Source organism: Hypanus sabinus, chromosome 18 (genome assembly GCF_030144855.1).
Source record: "Hypanus sabinus isolate sHypSab1 chromosome 18, sHypSab1.hap1, whole genome shotgun sequence".
NCBI classification, from domain to species: domain Eukaryota; kingdom Metazoa; phylum Chordata; class Chondrichthyes; order Myliobatiformes; family Dasyatidae; genus Hypanus; species Hypanus sabinus.
Window position 1 is genome coordinate 26426498 of NC_082723.1, and position 17324 is coordinate 26443821.

General features: G+C 41.9%; 2 protein-coding genes across 3 annotated transcripts in view; one reads left to right on the plus strand and one right to left on the minus strand.

The window, feature by feature from the left end:
• Window positions 1-1915, minus strand: part of LOC132407430 (uncharacterized) — a 39303-nt gene extending 37388 nt beyond the window's left edge. Inside the window, exon 1 of one of the 2 annotated variants that reach the window (XM_059993920.1) lies at window positions 1690-1915. In XM_059993920.1, the coding sequence (XP_059849903.1) occupies window positions 1690-1849 (160 nt within the window). In that variant the 5' untranslated portion in view covers window positions 1850-1915. Of the gene's footprint in view, window positions 1-1623 lie in introns of both variants that reach the window. The other variant, XM_059993919.1, reaches the window with a different exon arrangement.
• The window catches only part of LOC132407242 (uncharacterized), a 40266-nt gene extending 26018 nt beyond the window's left edge, over window positions 1-14248 (plus strand). Inside the window, exons 3-4 of the mRNA XM_059993506.1 lie at window positions 1668-1921; window positions 12251-14248. Coding sequence (XP_059849489.1) covers window positions 1668-1921; window positions 12251-12549 — 553 coding nt within the window. The 3' untranslated portion in view covers window positions 12550-14248. The remainder of the gene's footprint in view (window positions 1-1667; window positions 1922-12250) is intronic.
• The last annotated feature ends 3076 nt before the right edge of the window (window positions 14249-17324 follow it).

Below are 17324 nucleotides of genomic sequence, written 5' to 3' on the forward strand. Positions count from 1 at the left end.
GGGACAAATTTGGCCTGCAGACAGTTCTTTAGACATTTTGTTGAACATGGGGGTTATAAAATGCATAGAATCACAGTATCAGGCCCTTCAGCCCACTATGCTGAATCAAACCAATTAAATTAGTAATCAAATGCCCATTTGAGCTAATCTCTTCTGCTTACACAATGTCCATTTCTTTCTATTTATAATATTGTAAAAGTAATGCTGCAAATGGATGTTTGACTCTTGTTTTATTACAAAAATCATACAGCATCTAGTTTTACTGGCAATTCAACTACTTGTAAGACAAATCAAATACAAATCTGAGACTTAATTCCTATTCCTTGATAGTTCCCTAATATGCTGTTCTAGATGGATTTATAGATCAGTATCCTGAGGTACTGATTAAGGAATAGACCATTTTCGATCTACAGCTCTGCAACAACATGGATTAATTCTGCTGTAATATGATCCAAAGGGAAGAATTTCCATGTGTGATAAAATTTTGCATTATGTTTGACCTGGTGTAGTACAATCTGAAACTAAGGATTTCATTTTAAATCAAGGGTCTCTTTTTTATGCCATGGACCCTTAACTAAGGAGTCCATGGACCCAAAGTTGGGAACCCCTGTTCTAAACAGAGGAAACTATGAAGGGAAGATTGACTGTGGCAGATTGGGGAAAACTACATTAAAAGGAATGGCAGTGGTAGGCAATGGCAAATATTTAAGAAATATTACATGTTTTGTAACAAATACACATTCCTTGAAGGCACAAAAACACAATAGGAAAAGTGGTCCCACTATTTATATTTCTTCACAGATGATCGGTCATTTTTTAATGTAAAACAGATCCATAGATTTCTGCATATTCCTTGAAACAATGGATACAGAGGTGAGGCAAGAAAATGATGCTTAGATGGTCTGCTTTAACCTTCTTGAATGGTGGAGCAGGCTTGTGGGCTGTGTAACCCACTCCTCAAGTGAAAATTGCATAGGATTATTAAATCCACAAATATATTTTTGCTAGGGGCATTTAGGGTGGAGTTTGGAGCCTGTGCACTCCTGCATGAATCATAAATAGAAAAAAATCCTAGCTTTTTGGCAAAGCAGAAAATAACTAGAAGCTTTATTTGCATAGCATTTTTCTTGTCTCTTTCTGTATATGTTTAAAACCTTCACGGTCAAATACATGCTTTGAGAGCGTGGCTGATGTTGTAAACGTCACTGATATTTCTTAGCCATCCCGTGTTGCCAGAGAAAGATTTAACCACATTTGTGGGTCTGGAACAACAAATTAGCCAATTCGGTAAGAAAAACGGATTTTGTGTGTGTGAATTAGTGGGCATGATGCATTTCATTAGATTTTATTCCCAGGCTCAGTTTCTTGAATTTAAAATTTCCCATTTGGCATGGAAGTGTTGGAACTCATGGGCTCTGGATCAATAAACTGTTGCTGCTAGTCCAACGCTAGAGTAGGAAATGGCCAATCAACCTGTACACAGCAAGCTCCCGCGAGAAGCTACATGATAATAAACAGAAAATCGGTCAGTGCCTTGGACAAAAGCAACATATTTCTGGAAATCTGCGGTGAAATAAAAAAAAATGCTAGACGTGTAGAGCAGGCGAAAGAAACAGAATTTACGTTTTAAAACAGATTTGTCTTTAAAGGCCTCTGTAAACACACAGGTTGTCCCGCAGCTGGAGGTACCTTTTCGTCCGGGTTGAGGCGAGCTGCTCGGCAGGATCTGCGTCTTTGGGTAGGGTCCGCGCCGCCTTCCATCCGCTTTTGCTGAAGAGGCTACGGCCGCTGACCGACGGCCGCGGTCGCCCCGATGCCCCGGCAGGCTCGAGCGCGTCCCCGTCGCCATGGCAACGGCACCCGGCGGCACCGGTGCCCGTTAACGGTCGGCGGCGGGAGGAGTGGACGCTAACAGCGGGCAGTAAGTACTCACCTCACTCCGTACACCCGCCCTGTTTTGGGGTCCAAGCAGTATGTTTAACCAAAGTTATAACCCACTTTCACAATGCTTCCCTGAAAGACACTTCTTCTGTGGAGGTTATAACCTGTCACATTTTTAACTATGTCCCTAACCTGAGATTCTTCTCACTAGTGACATGTACCCTGTCAACTTCTGCCCCCTCACCCCCAGATCTCAGTGTGATCACCCCTTGTTCTATTAAACTCCAAAACTGTAGGTGGTGTTTCCTTTCCAATTAGCTTTTTTTGCCGCATGTAAGAAGAACAATATAAAAAGACAGAATGTCCCGAAGAAGGGTCTGGGCCTGAAACGTCGACTGTTTACTCTTTTCCATAGATGCTGCCTGACCTGCTGAGTTCCTCCAGCATTTTGTGTGTGCGCTTTGGATTTCGAGCATCCGCAGATTTTCTTGTGTTTGTGATATAAAAGGACAAAGAGTACTAGTTATAGAATAACAGAATGCCTAAAGCACAGAAGAGGTCATTTTGACTGTTAAGTTCATACCTGATATACTAGAACATCCTAGCCAGGTCTGTTTTCATACACCTCCCACTGCAAACTCCTTCTTTCCAGATATTTACCTTTTCTTGGGGTACTAGAATGGTATTTGACTCAACCTGAACTCACTTTCCAGACCCTATACTTCTGCTGAGTAAAGAAAAAAGTGTTTCCTTGTGTTTTGTAAGTCATCATAAATCAATTTTCTGACTTTTTCACCAGTGGGTATGGTTTTTCTCTTCACTGGGTACCCTTCAAAGTTTTCAATAGTTTTATCAGAACTCCCTTGTAAGGAGAAATACAGCTTTCTCAGCTTATAATGTAGCTAATGCCCCTTATCCCTTAAATTGTCTAGTAAGATGGACTCTTGCCCACACCGTCTACCTCATTCTGGTCTTGCACTTTATCATTTATTTGCATTGAACTTTTTTGGTAACTTTATTCTGCATTGTTATTGTTTTATCTTTTTCTGGCTTAATACATTTTGTCATAATTGATCTGTAGAAAAAAGTATATGAGATAAGTGTTTCATTCTATCTTGGTACATGTGACAATAATAAACCAACCCAATATCAATAGTGAATCTCTTCTAGAAAGCTTTTACATCTTTCCTGTTCTCGTGCCTAAAACCAATTATTTTAAAAGGCTGAACATAAGTTAAATGCTCTTGTACTCTATCCATTTACTTATAAATTCCAAACTCTTGAATGCTTTTTAAATCTTTCTCAATTTGCCCTACTGCTTTGAATAAAATGTATACATTTATCTCCCTGATGTTTGATCTAGTACCCATTTTAGAATTGTCTTGTATCAAAAGTAAAAATTTGCACTATGTAACAATATATTTCACCAGCCACCCGTCTACCAATCATTCAGCCTGTCTGTATCTTCATGAAGTTTCATTAAGTAGTTCATGATGTCGCATAGTTGTTGCTGTCTGCTGTAGCCTGCCCTGCCATTGAAATCTTTCATGGCTGGTCTGCCCAGGCCTCACCTGCTTTATTTGTTCAGTTCCCCATTACCTTAAATGTACTTTGAAAAGTATGTCAACCTCTTTAAAAACTGCACAATATAACCTTCACAACCTTATAGAGCAGAGAAATTCCCAGACACACCCCTCTCTGCAAGAAAAAATAATTTTAAACGTCCGTTCCTTTACCTCGCTTACAATACTTCTCTAAACTCCAATCCCTTGCATTAAAGACTAGTGTGCCTCTTGCTTTTCTAGTTATTTGCTGAAATTCCCAGCTAGTTATTTTGTGATTTATGCATAAGAAAACCAAGATATCTCTACTCCATTCATTTACAATTTGCCTTTGATACCTCTTAGTGAAATGCACAGTCTCACATTATCCCACAAGTAATTAAATTGCCAGCTTCCTGTCCACTCACTCAATCTGTCTATATTCTGCTGCAGAGTATAAATATCTACATGGCATCAGGCTGAGTTTTGTGTGTTTGGGAAACTTGAATGCCCGACACACTGTTCCCTCCTCCAAATGATTAATATTGATTTAAACAATGGTTGGCCAAGAACTGATCTTTCCTTTCTGATAAAGACCCATTTACTGAATACTGATCACAAGAGAAAATCTGCAGATGCTGGAAATACAAGCAACACACACAAGATGCTAGAAGAACTCAGCAGGCCAGGCAGCATTTAGGAAAAGTCAACATTTCAGGCTGAAACCCTTCAGCAGGACTGGAGATAAAAAAAACTGAGAAGTAGATTTCAAAGGTGGGGGGGGGAGGGAAGAGAGAAACACGAGGTGATAGGCAAAACAGACACAAAATGCTGGAGGAACTCAGCAGGCCAGGCAGCACATATGGAAAACAGTATGGCCGACATTTTGGGCCGAAATCCTTTAGCAGGACTGTAGAATAAAAGCTAACGAGTAGATTTAAAAGATGGGGGGAGGAGAGAGTGAAACACCAGGTGATAGGTGAAACCTGGAAGCAGAGGGATGAAGTAAAGAGCTGGGAAGTTGGTTGGTGAAAGAGACAAAAGGCAATGGAAGAAAGAAAAAGGGAGTGGAGAACCAGATGGATGTGATGGGTGGGCAAGGAGATAAGGTGAGAGAGGTGGGCATAATGGTGAAAGTGGGTGGTATTATCGAAAGTTTGAGAAATCGATGTTCATGTCATCAGGTTGGAGGCTACCCAAATGGAATTCATGCCATCACGTTGGAGCCCTGCCCCCACCTTTTAAATCTACTCCTCAGCTTTTTTTTCTCCAGTCCTTCTGAAGGGCTTCAGTCTGAAATGTTGACTGTATTCTTTTCCTAGATGCTGCTTGGCCTGCTGAGTACCTCCAGCATTTTGTGTGCGTTGTCATTTATACTGATTCTTTGTCTTCTATGAGATAACTACTCTTCAATCCTTGTGCAACAATCTTTTACATGTCACCTTGCCAAATACCTTCTGGAAATTAAAATAAACTAGACAACCGGGTGACTTGTTGGGGCTCCCTTTGAGAGAAAGGTGGAGCAGTCTGATGTGATGTGCTTGGAAATTAAAGAAGAAAAACTCAGTTTATTAAAGAAGAACAATGCGTAGCAAGGCAAATATAGCTCCTCCTCGTTTAATGAAGGACACTTTTGATGGCAACATTTTTGGTTGATCTGCCACCCTTGTGCCTTTTGTTGTCATTCTGGAGATGTGCAGTCATTTCATCCCCCGTCTCTTCATCTCTTCTGCTGTTTGTTCTTTGTCTTTGATTCTGGAGTTGTGTGGCCCTGGCCTCATCTGATTCTTGTTCTCTCTCTCTCCTTGCCACTTCCCGATGACGTTTGGTGTCATCTCTTAACCATAATGTCCCCCTTCTCTTTCCATGCGGCATAATTAGGCTGACCTTTTTTTTAACCTTAATGCTGGATAGAAGGTATGAACCAGTGACACCAAAGCCTCCAGGATGCTGATTATTCTCGATGATGTGATTGGTGCTCTCCTAAATGGACGTGATATAATCGCTGCTGTCCTTTGACTGCAGCAAAGGGTTTGATGGATGTTTCGAAGTATGTCATTACAATTAAATTTAATTATCTCTTATTGATGGGTCGTAGTTTGATCTGTCCCAATCCTGCACATTCTGATGGTGGTTAGCAAAATGTGACCACTCGAAATAGAGCTGCCCTGCTCCGTTTGGTGTCGCTGCTGTGAGCATCGTGAGGCACTGCTGAAGCTGGCCGTGTGCATGTGTCGTGGTGTCGTGTCGGATTTTCCAGCTACGAAAATATAACCTTGAACTTTGCATGCATTCTGTAAGTTAGCATTTTTTAAGTCGATTTAGTCAAAAAAAGTGCAGTTGTAATGCACCGTTCGGGCTAATTGGAGGTTACAAACAGACAAACAGAGCGTGAGAGTTTTAGTAGTATAAGATGGATTACATCTATGCTGCATAGAGCAGTAGAGCACAGGATGGGCCCTTCAGCACATTATATTGTACCAGTCTATATAAACGCACTGTATTTCATGATCAATCTAACACAGCCATAACTCTCCATTTTTCTTGCATCCATGCACCTAAGAGCTTCTTAAATGTCTGTATTCTATCAGTCTCTACCATCACAATGCATTTCAGAATTAGAATCAGATTTATTATCACCAGCAAGAGTCATGAGATTTGTTAACTTTGCAGCAGTAGTTCAATACAATACATAATATAGAAAAATAAATAAGTAAGTAAATCTATTACTGTATATCTTCTTCTTCGGCTCTCCATCGGTTTCGATGTTGACTGTGCTGAGAGTTTAGTCTCTGCAGGCACGTACACCATCCAGAAACTACTCCAACATGCCTTGCACAGTAATAAGACAGAAGGTGTCGTGCCCGCACCATACAGTCTCTCTGGGCTTCCAAATCTGATGCTAAGTGGTACACAGTAGTGTAACAGACTTAGTGGTTAAGGAAGCTGCCCCGCAGTGACAACTAACTAGTCTAGTGATGCCATCCATTGACCAGCACTCTGGTTCCTCCGCATGCCACCAAGGTGGCTGTACCATTGATCCTTTTGGATTCATCTGCCACAGACACCATCAGACGCCCTGCTGCCGGCATCCTTGTTGGGTGCAGCCTTTGCCTAAAGAGGCATAACCTACAAAGTAGCAAAGGCATGCTTACCTCCTTGACTTAGCTAGACATGATCCTATTACTAGATCTAGTCTAGTAGTATGCCAGTGGAACATCACTTTCTCGGCTAGGTTAGACCTGCCAGAGAACGAATTTCCACTGCACTTCACTGATGTTCGGCCAGTGTCACTCCTACTCCTACTCCTACGCTTGTGAGGTGCCAAGGTAGGATTTTGTAGGAGGTAAGATTACTGTATATATTGAATAGATTAAAAATCACACAAAACAAAGAATATATATTAAAAAAGTGAGGTAGTGTTCATGGGTTCAATCCATTTAGGAATCGGATGGCAAAGGGAAGAAGCTGTTTCTGAATCACTGAGTGCATGCCTTCAGGCTTCTGTACCGCCTCCCTAATGGTATCAATGAGAAAAGGGCATGCACTGGGAGTTGGGGGTTCAGGAACCTACCACCATCCGGACAAAAAAACCAATCCCTCTGATATCTCTCCTAAACCTTCCTCCACTCGCTTTAAACAGATGTTCTCTGGAATTGGTCATTTCCACCCTAGGAAAAAGATCCTGGCTGTCCATCCTTGAAAAACTCTATTAAGTTTCCAACACACACAAAATGCTGGTGGAACACAACAGGCCAGGCAGCATCTATAAGGAGAAGCACTGTTGACATTTCGGGCCGAGACCCTTCGTCAGGACTAACTGAAAGGAAAGATACCAAGAGATTTGAAAGTAGTGGGGCGAGGGGAAAATGCGAAATGATAGAAGACCGGAGGGGGTGTGATGAAGCTAAGAGCTGGAAAGGTGATTGGCGAAAGTGAAACAGAGCTGGAGAAGGGAAAGGATCATGGGACGGGAGGCCTCGGGAGAAAGAAAGGGGGAAGGGAGAGCACCAGAGGGAGATGGAGAACAGGCAAACAACTAAATATGTCAGGGATGGGGTAAGAAGGGGAGGAGGGGCATTAACGGAAGTTAGAGAAGTCAATGTTCATGCCATCAGATTGGAGGCTACCCAGCCGGTATGTAAGGTGTTGTTCCTCCAACCTGAGTGTGGATTCATCTTGATAGCAGAGGAGGCCATGGATAAGTCTGCCAATTGTGATTTTCCTTTCATAAAACCATGTTGACTTTTCTTTCATAAAATTGCATTAAATATCTCTAAATGACTATGTATTTCTTTCTTAATTATAGTCTCCAGAATCTTGTCTGAAACAAAATAACCTATGTTTCCTACTGCATCTTGTTTTTGGAAGCATCTTGAGAGAATGGCAGCAAATCTTATTCACTAAGGCATTTAATTTTATATGTAAATTGTTTTGAGGTATAAAAGAGGTGTGTTATTGCATCAAATAAATGCATTTAATTTCCTTTTTTAATGATGCTTAGGGAACATCTGGTGGCAATTTATGAAATTTGATTCTGCGAATTGCCAGTTAAGAATATTGTATATCTTCACAGATTCTTTATGACTTTTGGAATCAGGGTTGTTTTATTGAGATGTTGATTTGGAATTAAAATAGAAACTAAAAAAAATCCTTGTTACAGGAACTAATTATTTCTGTTAGCGATGGTACGTATTTCCAAATGTGCTGTGGCAGAATTTGAAATGGGGCTTGAAGAAATTAAGATACATGTTGATTTTCCACTTGTGTTAACAATTATCCTGAAATGCAGTCTTCAGCAGCACAGTACAGTTGGTCATCACTTTTTTGTCTATTTGCTAAGTATGCATAGGCTAGAATGCAGTCTTCAGCTAGTTTCTTGTTAGCGTGAGGGAGGACAAAGGAGAAAATAAAATGCTCAAGTAATAGTTAAACAACCAATGAGACTTTTCTATGTTTTGTGTGCTTGAATGGAATTAAATTTCTTGATGTTGAGTTCCTTTGAGGGTGATTTTGTATCTTAGAATGCTGTGGTTTTCTCACATTTCACTTAGTCAGCATCAAAGAGCATGCATCTAAATGATTCATTTGATTCTGGTGTTTTCACCCTTCCTTTCCAGACCTGAAGAATGGTCTCGGCCCAAAATGTCAACTGTTCATTAATTTCCACGGATGCTGCCTGACGTGCTGAGTTCCTACAGCATTTTGTGTGTGTTTCTCTAAACCAAAGCATTGTTTTACATATGTAGTTATTAATGTAGTGAATTGGAACCTTTTTTTCTCTTTAACTGGTTGGATATTCTGTGGGCTGTTTTGACTTCAAATTCTAGAAAAATGTAGAGCAAACACTTGGTCGATCATTGAAAGGCAAAGGCTCCATTTCTGTAGTTTAGCACATGGTCAACGAATGAGATAATATAAATCTAATAGTAAATGATTGGGCAAATGCAAGGAAAGGGGAAGGGGCCATGGGTCTGTTCTTTAAATAACATTTATTATTTTTAAAGGCTTGCTGTTCTGTAAGTGTGTACAGCATCTCAGTCTTGATTCTAATTGAAGTGGTTCAAACACTCACTGAAGAGGAATTTTGCATGTAATATATCATTTGGGTGATCTGGTCTCTAGAAAACAGGGTAGGATGCATGAAAAATTTGCAGCAAAATAAAGATACAATATCAATGACTATTGATAACTCCCAGGATTTCTGCTAATCCTATGCTAGTTTTCCTGGTGTGGCACAGACAAATTTCTAGGCATAATATGAAAAACGGCATGAGGCTTAATGACAGAAAACAGGAAGTAATGTGTTAATGTTTTATATCAGTCTGTTGTCTGAACAATGTTGCAGTAAAATTAAGACTGTTACTGACAATAGTATCTGTCTGCTTCCCACATATGCATTAGTTTCTACATGATGGTTTCTAATGTGGACTGACATTTGCAAAACTATTTAGAACTATTTGCCCTTTAGCACAGAACAATGAACACCTCTTATGATGATTTTTATTATGCATTAATAAGTATATCACTACAAAATACTAGAATTCAAAACACATTCCTAGACACTAGTATTATTGAGACTCAAAATGTACATTTTTTTGAGTATAATTTGCCATAAAAGACAACCAGATAATCTTTTTGCTCTGCATTGGTCATAGGATAAACAGCATTTTACCCAGGTTGTTTACCCTGCTCTTTAAACAGAAACATAGAAAACCTGCAGCATAATACAGGCCCTTTGGCCCACAATGCTGTGCCAAACATACTTACTTGGAAATTACCTCAGTTTACCCATAGCCCTCTATTTTTCTAAGCTCCATGTACGTATCCAGGAGTCTCTTAAAAGACCCTATTGTATCCACCTCCACCACTGTTGCCAGCAGACTTTTCCACGCACTCACCACTCTGTATAAAAAAACTTACCCCTGACATCTCCTCTGTACCTACTTCCAAGCACCTTAAAACTGTGCCCTCTCATGTTAGCCATTTTAGCCCTGGGTTAAAACCTCTGACCATCCACACAATCAACGCCTCTCATCATCTTATATACCTCTATCAGGTCACCTCTCATAGAGTTATGCAGTACTAAGTTTTCCTTACAGACAGCAGTAGGAATCAGGGATTCCATGCCTGTAGTTAATGTACAATTTTCCCCCAACCACATGGGTTTCCCCTGGGTGCTCCTGTTTTCTCCCACAATCCAAAGCCATACCAATTAGTAGGTTAATTGGTCACATGGGTGTAACTGGGCAGTTGAACTCTTTAGGTCAGAAGGACCTATTACTGTACTGTATCTTGAAATAACTAAAACAAACACTTTGGTTCATAGTGTTAGGAAGAGACAGACCATTGGTAGACAGAACATTGTCCACCAATGCTATACCTTGGACCCAATATCTTCTAAAGTGCTGAGGTAAATTGATTCCAAAATTAAATTGGTGAAATGGTTTATTATTGCTATATGTAAGAGGTACAGTAAAAAAAACTTGTTTTGCATGCCACTGATACAGATAATTTCATCACAGCAGTGCATTGAGGTGGTACAACGAGATATAAGCTAATCTTGTGCTTAGTGGTACATGCGTTCAGGCTTTTATATTTCTTGCTTGAAGGGAAGGGTAAGAAGAGTAAATGTCCAGGGTGGGTGAAGTCTTTGATTATATTAGTTGCTGTACTGAGGCAGCAAGAAGTAATTGCAAGTGAATCATGCCTCCATGCATTTGATTCTACAAACGACATCCGTTCAGTAGAACAATTTGGCACAAAATTTATTCTTTGGGGACCAACTATTAAATCTTATTTTATACTTTTAATCTTACTTTTGTAAAAATTTACTGTATGAGATTTTTGAAAGTAATTTGTTACAAGTTATTTATTCATCTATAGCCAATGAACTGTAGAGTTGTAGTTTTCTTCTATTAGTAGTGGTGTTTTCATTATTTTCAAAAGTAAAGGTAACTTGTATATTTCATTACTAAAAGTGATTATACATCCTTTAGTTCTCTTCTCTCATAGTTATTCTCATAAACTGAATAAGAAGATGTGTTATATTATTCTCCATATGAAGGAAGAAGAATAAAATGGTGAAATTTTGGATGTGCATTGTAGCTTGTTCCCATTCCTGTTCCAGTGTGTTGATCCATGGCCTCCTCTTGTGCCAAGATGAGGCCACCCTCAAGGTTCAGAAGCAATATTTTGTATTCGGTCTGGGTACTCTCCAACCTGATAGCATGAATATCAATTTCTCCTTCTGGTGAACAAATTCCACCCCCCCCAGTCACCACTATGACCTTTCACTTCTTCTCACCTACATATTACTTCCCCTTGTGTTCCCTCCTCCTTCCCTTTCTCTTATTGTCCACTTTCTCCAATCAGATTCTTTCTTCTCCAGTCACCTATCATCTTCCAACTAACTCTTTCCCTTCCCTCTTCCTTCTCTGAAGAAGGGTCTCAGCCCAAAACATCAACTGTTTAATTCCTTCCATAAATGTTGCCTGATCTGCTGAGTTCCTCCAGCTTTGGAATTAATTGGACATCAGTTCAAGGAAGAAACATTCCCTTTAGTCACTGGTATGAGATGGAGCATTAACAGATTTGAGATCGACGGTTCCTCAGTCAAGCATTCCCCACAATTTTGCAAGTAGGAATGTTTTTGATTTGTATAAATCCTCAAACAAATCAAAGAACTGTTCTGATCTTTTAGCCAAGATTTGTTAAAAACTGATGTTTATAAACACTGTGTATCACTATTTTATAATTTTGTTTGTAGGATTAGATTAATTTTTATTATTATTAGGAAGTCATGCAGGTACTAATTTCCATTAACAGTGTATTTTGACTTGTGCATTTGTTATTGCTCAGGTTTGTGGGGATGAACAGTATAGTCAAAAAATAAAGGTAATTATTTTATGTGGATGGCGGGGTGAGGATACATCTCTATAAAAGGAGGTGTAGCTCCTTCCCTCTGCTAGTCTACCCTTGGACAAGGTGTAACACCTGCTTAGTTCCCTGATCAGGGTCAAGTGAAGCCATGAGAGCAGATGGTGGATGGTCGTATGAGCAGCTGGTGCATATCACAGGTCCTGGTTATGATGCCATAACTTTAATCTGAAGAGTATTGATAATGGCTGGGGTTAACCATCTTGTAAAGACATTGTCCAGAAGAAACCACTTCTGTAGAAAAAAATTGTCAAGAACAGTTCACCCATATCACGTGACACAGTACATAATGATGATGATGAGTTATTTTATTGAGAACAATGAAACCTTCTGTTTTTTTGTTCACATTGATGTATACAAATCAAATACTGGTAATTTATTAACTCCAGCACCATCACTGCATGTTCCAATGGCTATGGATTCGCCCCAGCTGTCGATCTCGGCTGCCCCAGCGATCCAGGGCATTTTGAAAATCCGGACTCCAGTGCCATCACCGCGTGTTCCAATGGCCATGGATTCGCCCCAGCTGTCGATCTCGGCTGCCCCAGCGACCCAGGGCATTTTGAAAATCCAGACTCCAGCACCATCAACGTGGGTTCCAATGACCATGGACAGCTTCAAAGTGATTGCGCAACCACCGACTGCGACTCCAGCCTTGAACTCCAGGCCAGGTCTTCACATGCTGTGATTGTGACTCCCGTCTCCCCTTCCCACACCACCACTCTGCAATCCCCTCTCCCTCAGATCCCATCGTCAGCTCCTGGGCCCTCAGAGGCTCCATCTTCCTCTCACCCCAACCCTTCCCTCTCCACCGACACCACCAGCCTCCCTCCTTCCCCCCTCTGATCCCATCTCTCATCCGTGCCGGGTCTTTACCATTCCCTCTGACCTTCAACTCTCTGAGGCAGAGTGCTCTGTCCTCATTAAGGGCCTCACCTTTGTCCCCCTTTGCCCACACCTCAGTGAGTTCCGCATACGCCATGACGCTGAACTCTTCTTCCACTGGCTCGGTCTCCGAGCTTACTTCTTTGACAAGGTCTCTCCTACCCCCACCGATGACTCCTCCTCTCGTCTTCAACCCTCCTCCTCTTCATGGACACCCTGCTCTGGTCTTCTGCCTGCTCTGAATCTCTTTATTGCTAATTGTCGACGGGACATCAACCGTCTTAACTTCACCACACCCTGTTCCAATTCCAACCTCACTCCTTCCGAACGCTCTGCTCTCCGCTCCCTCCGCACCAATCCCAACCTCACTATAAAACCTGCAGATAAGGTGGGGAGCTGTTGTCTGGCGTACTGACCTCTACCTGGCCCAGGCACAGTGACAACTCTCTGATACCTCCTCTTATTTACCCCTTGATCATGACCCCACTAAGGAGCACCAGGCCACTGTCTCCTATACCATCACCAACCTTATCAGCTCTGGGGATCTCCCATCCACTGCCACCAACCTCATAGTTCCCACACCCCGCACTTCCCGTTTCTACCTCTTACCTAAGATCCACAAACCTGCCTGTCCAGGTAGACCTATTGTCTCAGCTTGCTCCTGCCCCTCTGAACTCATTTCTGCATACCTTGACACTGCCTTATCCCCCCTTGTTCAATCTCTTCCCACCTATGTTCGTGACACTTCTCATGCTTTGAATTTTTTCAATGATTTTAAGTTCCCTGGCCCCCACCGTCTTATTTTCACCATGGACGTCCAGTCCCTATATACCTCCATCCCTTACCGAGATGGTCTTGAAGCTCTTTGCTTTTTTTTGGATTCCAGACCTAACAAATTCCCCTCTACCACCACTCTCCTCCGTCTAGTGGAATTAGTTCTTACTCTCAATAATTTCTCCTTTGGCTCCCCCCACTTCCTCCAAACCAAGGGTGTAGCCATGGACACCCGTATGGGTCCCAGTTATGCCTGCCTTTTTGTTGGGTTTGTGGAACAGTCCATGTTCCAAGTCTATAACGGTATCCAACCCCCTCTTTTCCTTCGCTACAACGACGACTGCATTGGCACTGCCTCTTGCACGCATGCTGAGCTTGTCGACTCCATTAACTTTGCCTTCAACTTTCACCCTGCCTTCAAATTTACCTGGTCCATTTCCGACATCTCCCTCCCCTTTCTTGTCTTTCTGTCTCCATCTCTGGAGATGGCCTATCTACTGATATCTACTATAAGCCTACACAGCTACCTGGACTATTCCTCTTCCCACCCTGTCTCTTGCAAAAAGGCTATCCCCTTCTCACAATTCATCCGCTTCCGCCGCATCTGCTCTCAGGATGAGGCCTTTCATTCCAGGACGAAGGAGATGTCTTCCTTTTTTAAACAAAGGATCTTCCCTTCGTCCACCATCAACTCTGCTCTCAAACGCATTTCTCCCATTTCCCACACATCTGCCCTCACCCCATCCACCCGCCACCCCAATCGGGATAGGGTTCCCCTTGTCCTTACCTTCCACCCCACCAGCCTCCAGGTCCAACGTATAATTTTCTGTAACTTCCGCCACCTCCAACAGGATCCCACTACCAAACACATTTTTCCCTCCCCCCCTTTCTGCTTTTCGCAGGGATCGCTCCCTACGAGACTCCCTTGTCCAGTCGTCCCCCCCATCCCGTCCCACCAATCTCCCTCCTGGCACTTATCCTTGTAAACGGAACAAGTGCTACACCTGCCCTTACACTTCCTCCCTCACCACCATTCAGGGCCCCAGACAGTTCTTCCAGGTGAGGCGACACTTCACCTGTGAGTCAGCTGGTGTGGTGTACTGCGTCCGGTGCTCCCGGTGTGGCCTTTTATATATTGGTGAGACCTGACGCAGACTGGGAGACCATTTCGCTGAACACCTACGCTCAGTCCGCCAGAAAAAGCAGGATCTCCCAGTGGCCACACATTTTAATTCCACGTCCCATTCCCATTCTGATATGTCTATCCATGGCCTCCTCTATTGTCAAACTGAATCCAAACTCAGGCTGGAGGAACAAAACCTTATATACTGGCTGGGTAGCCTCCGACCTGATGGCATGAACTTCTGTTAATGCCCCTCCTCCCCTTCTTACCTCATCCCTGACATATTTAGTTGTTTGCCTGTTCTCCATCTCCCTCTGGTGCTCCCCCCCTATCCTTTCTTTCTCCTGAGGCTTCCCATCCCATGATCCTTTCCCTTCTCCAGCTCTGTATCACTTTCGCCAATCACCTTTCCAGCTCTTAGCTTCATCCCACCCCCTCTGGTCTTCTCCTATCATTTCGCATTTCCCCCTCCCCCCACTACTTTCAAATCTCTTACTATCTTTCCTTTCGGTTAGTCCTGACGAAGGGTCTCGGCCCGAAACGTCCACAGCGCTTCTCCCTAAAGATGCTGCCTGGCCTGCTGTGTTCCACCAGCACTTTGTGTGTGTTGTTGTTTGAATTTCCAGCATCTGCAAATTTCTTCGTGTTTGTAATTTATTAGCATTTTGTTAGGGACTGGGGAAGCAACAGGAGAAAGAAAAGACACTTCTACATACATATGCTGACAGATATGTTCAATAGTCATTATTCTCAGGTTTCCAGCATCTGAAAAACCAGTTAATTTTGATTAAAATTGTAAAATATATCCTTCACAAGAGGGTGCTGTTGTAACTCTTACTAACTAATATTCATGCATACATGTGGAATTAGCTGATCTTTTTAAAAATAGTTTTCTCAAATTTTTGAAAGCAAATATAAATCTACGCAAATAGCACAGATTTATTATAAACATTCAGGTATCTCGAGTGAATGCATTGGTTCATTTGAGATATAAATTTAAATATTCTGATATCTGCTTAAAATGGATAAATTTACACAGTTGTGCAATACACAGTCCTAACCTATTATTGGTGAATCATTTTCAACTTTAATTGTTACCATTACATTTATCATTATCTAGTAATCAAATTGAGCTTTTTTCCCATTTTTAATGTGCCATACCCTAATTATAATCATAAATGCAAGAAATGTGGATTACCTAACTGTGGGATACAAGATTCAAATTGTTCAAGCCCAATTCACTAGGACTTTAAAACAGAAAATGTGAATCTAACTTTAATCTGTTGATTGAATACACTGTATAGTTCTACAATGCCTATAATATTGCTTAAAATGTTGATGCAACAGAGTTGGTCAAAGATTTATACAATTATTCATAGGAGACATAAGATAGTAGTGCATTCAATTGCAGCAGCTTCTACAGGGTCAACAAAGAGTGCTACTGTCCTTTTTAATCATATTTGTTATGAAAGCAAGAACCTGCCAGACAATAAGAACTTAAAGTACTATAGGTCTACCCCACCAGCAAGTTGCTTGCTGGCAGAGAACCTGAAGGAGATGGACTAGTACATATCGTGCTGCTGCTTGTGTCAGAGAGGCTTTGGAGGAGTTGGTGCGCAAAGGAGGCATGCAGTATAATAACAACTGTCTTAGTCACTTTTCTGTGATCATAAGATCCTTTTGGACATTGAAAACGTGGAACACTTTTCAAGTTCAATTCACTAATTTATTGGTAAACAGAAGGGGCAGACAGCAAGGGAGCTGCATGGCCTTGGTCATAGATCGTAGCGAGAACTAGGCCTCAAGCTATGGTGTTTCCTGTTTACAGCCACTAGGAGAGAGGTGTGAAAGCTGGTGCGCTCCATTGGAGGCGGTGTGGCACGGCATCCAGGCTAGAGTTGGTGCTGCCTCCCCTGTTTACTCGGTAGAAGGCAAACTGTATAGTGGTCGACTGCAGGTTTCTGTGACACTTACAGGCTCAGGGTCTAGACCAGGGGTCGGCAACGTTTACCACTGAAAGAGCCAATATGGACCCATTTCCCACAGAAAAGAAAACACTGGGAGCCACAAAACCCGTTTGACATTTAAAATGAAATAACACTGCATACAACGTTTTTTTTTGCCTTTATGCTATGTATAAACAAACTATAATGTGTTGCATTTATGAAATTGATGAACTCCTGCAGAGAAAACGAAATTACATTTCTGCATGCAACAAAAACATTTTGAACTCCGAAAAAAAGACGTTGGGTTGAAGGTTACTCCATAGGTAGCCTACCTTGGATGGAAGAATCAAAAGAAAGCGCGCACTGGTGGGTGTCAGGCATTGGCAGTGGTGATGTATATTAATAGCGATAAAAAACACGTTGTAGCGGTGTAGCGCTACACGCAGCGCTAAAATAAAGACACTGCAGTCAAAGGTAACTTTATTCGAACTAAACAGCCTTAATTTAAAGCCTCCCTCAACCCGTCCCCATGGGCGCGGATGCTCCAAAAGCCACGTACTCACAAACCCCCATAGGCTATCTCCCTTAGCCGGAACGGTGGCTAATTGTGAGCCGGTTCGGATGTGCCAGGAAATGGGGTCTCCACAACGGTTTTAGATTGTACAAATTCACCATAATCTTCAAATTTCGAATTACATTTCAAAAACTAACGAACTACAGGGAGCCACAGCACAG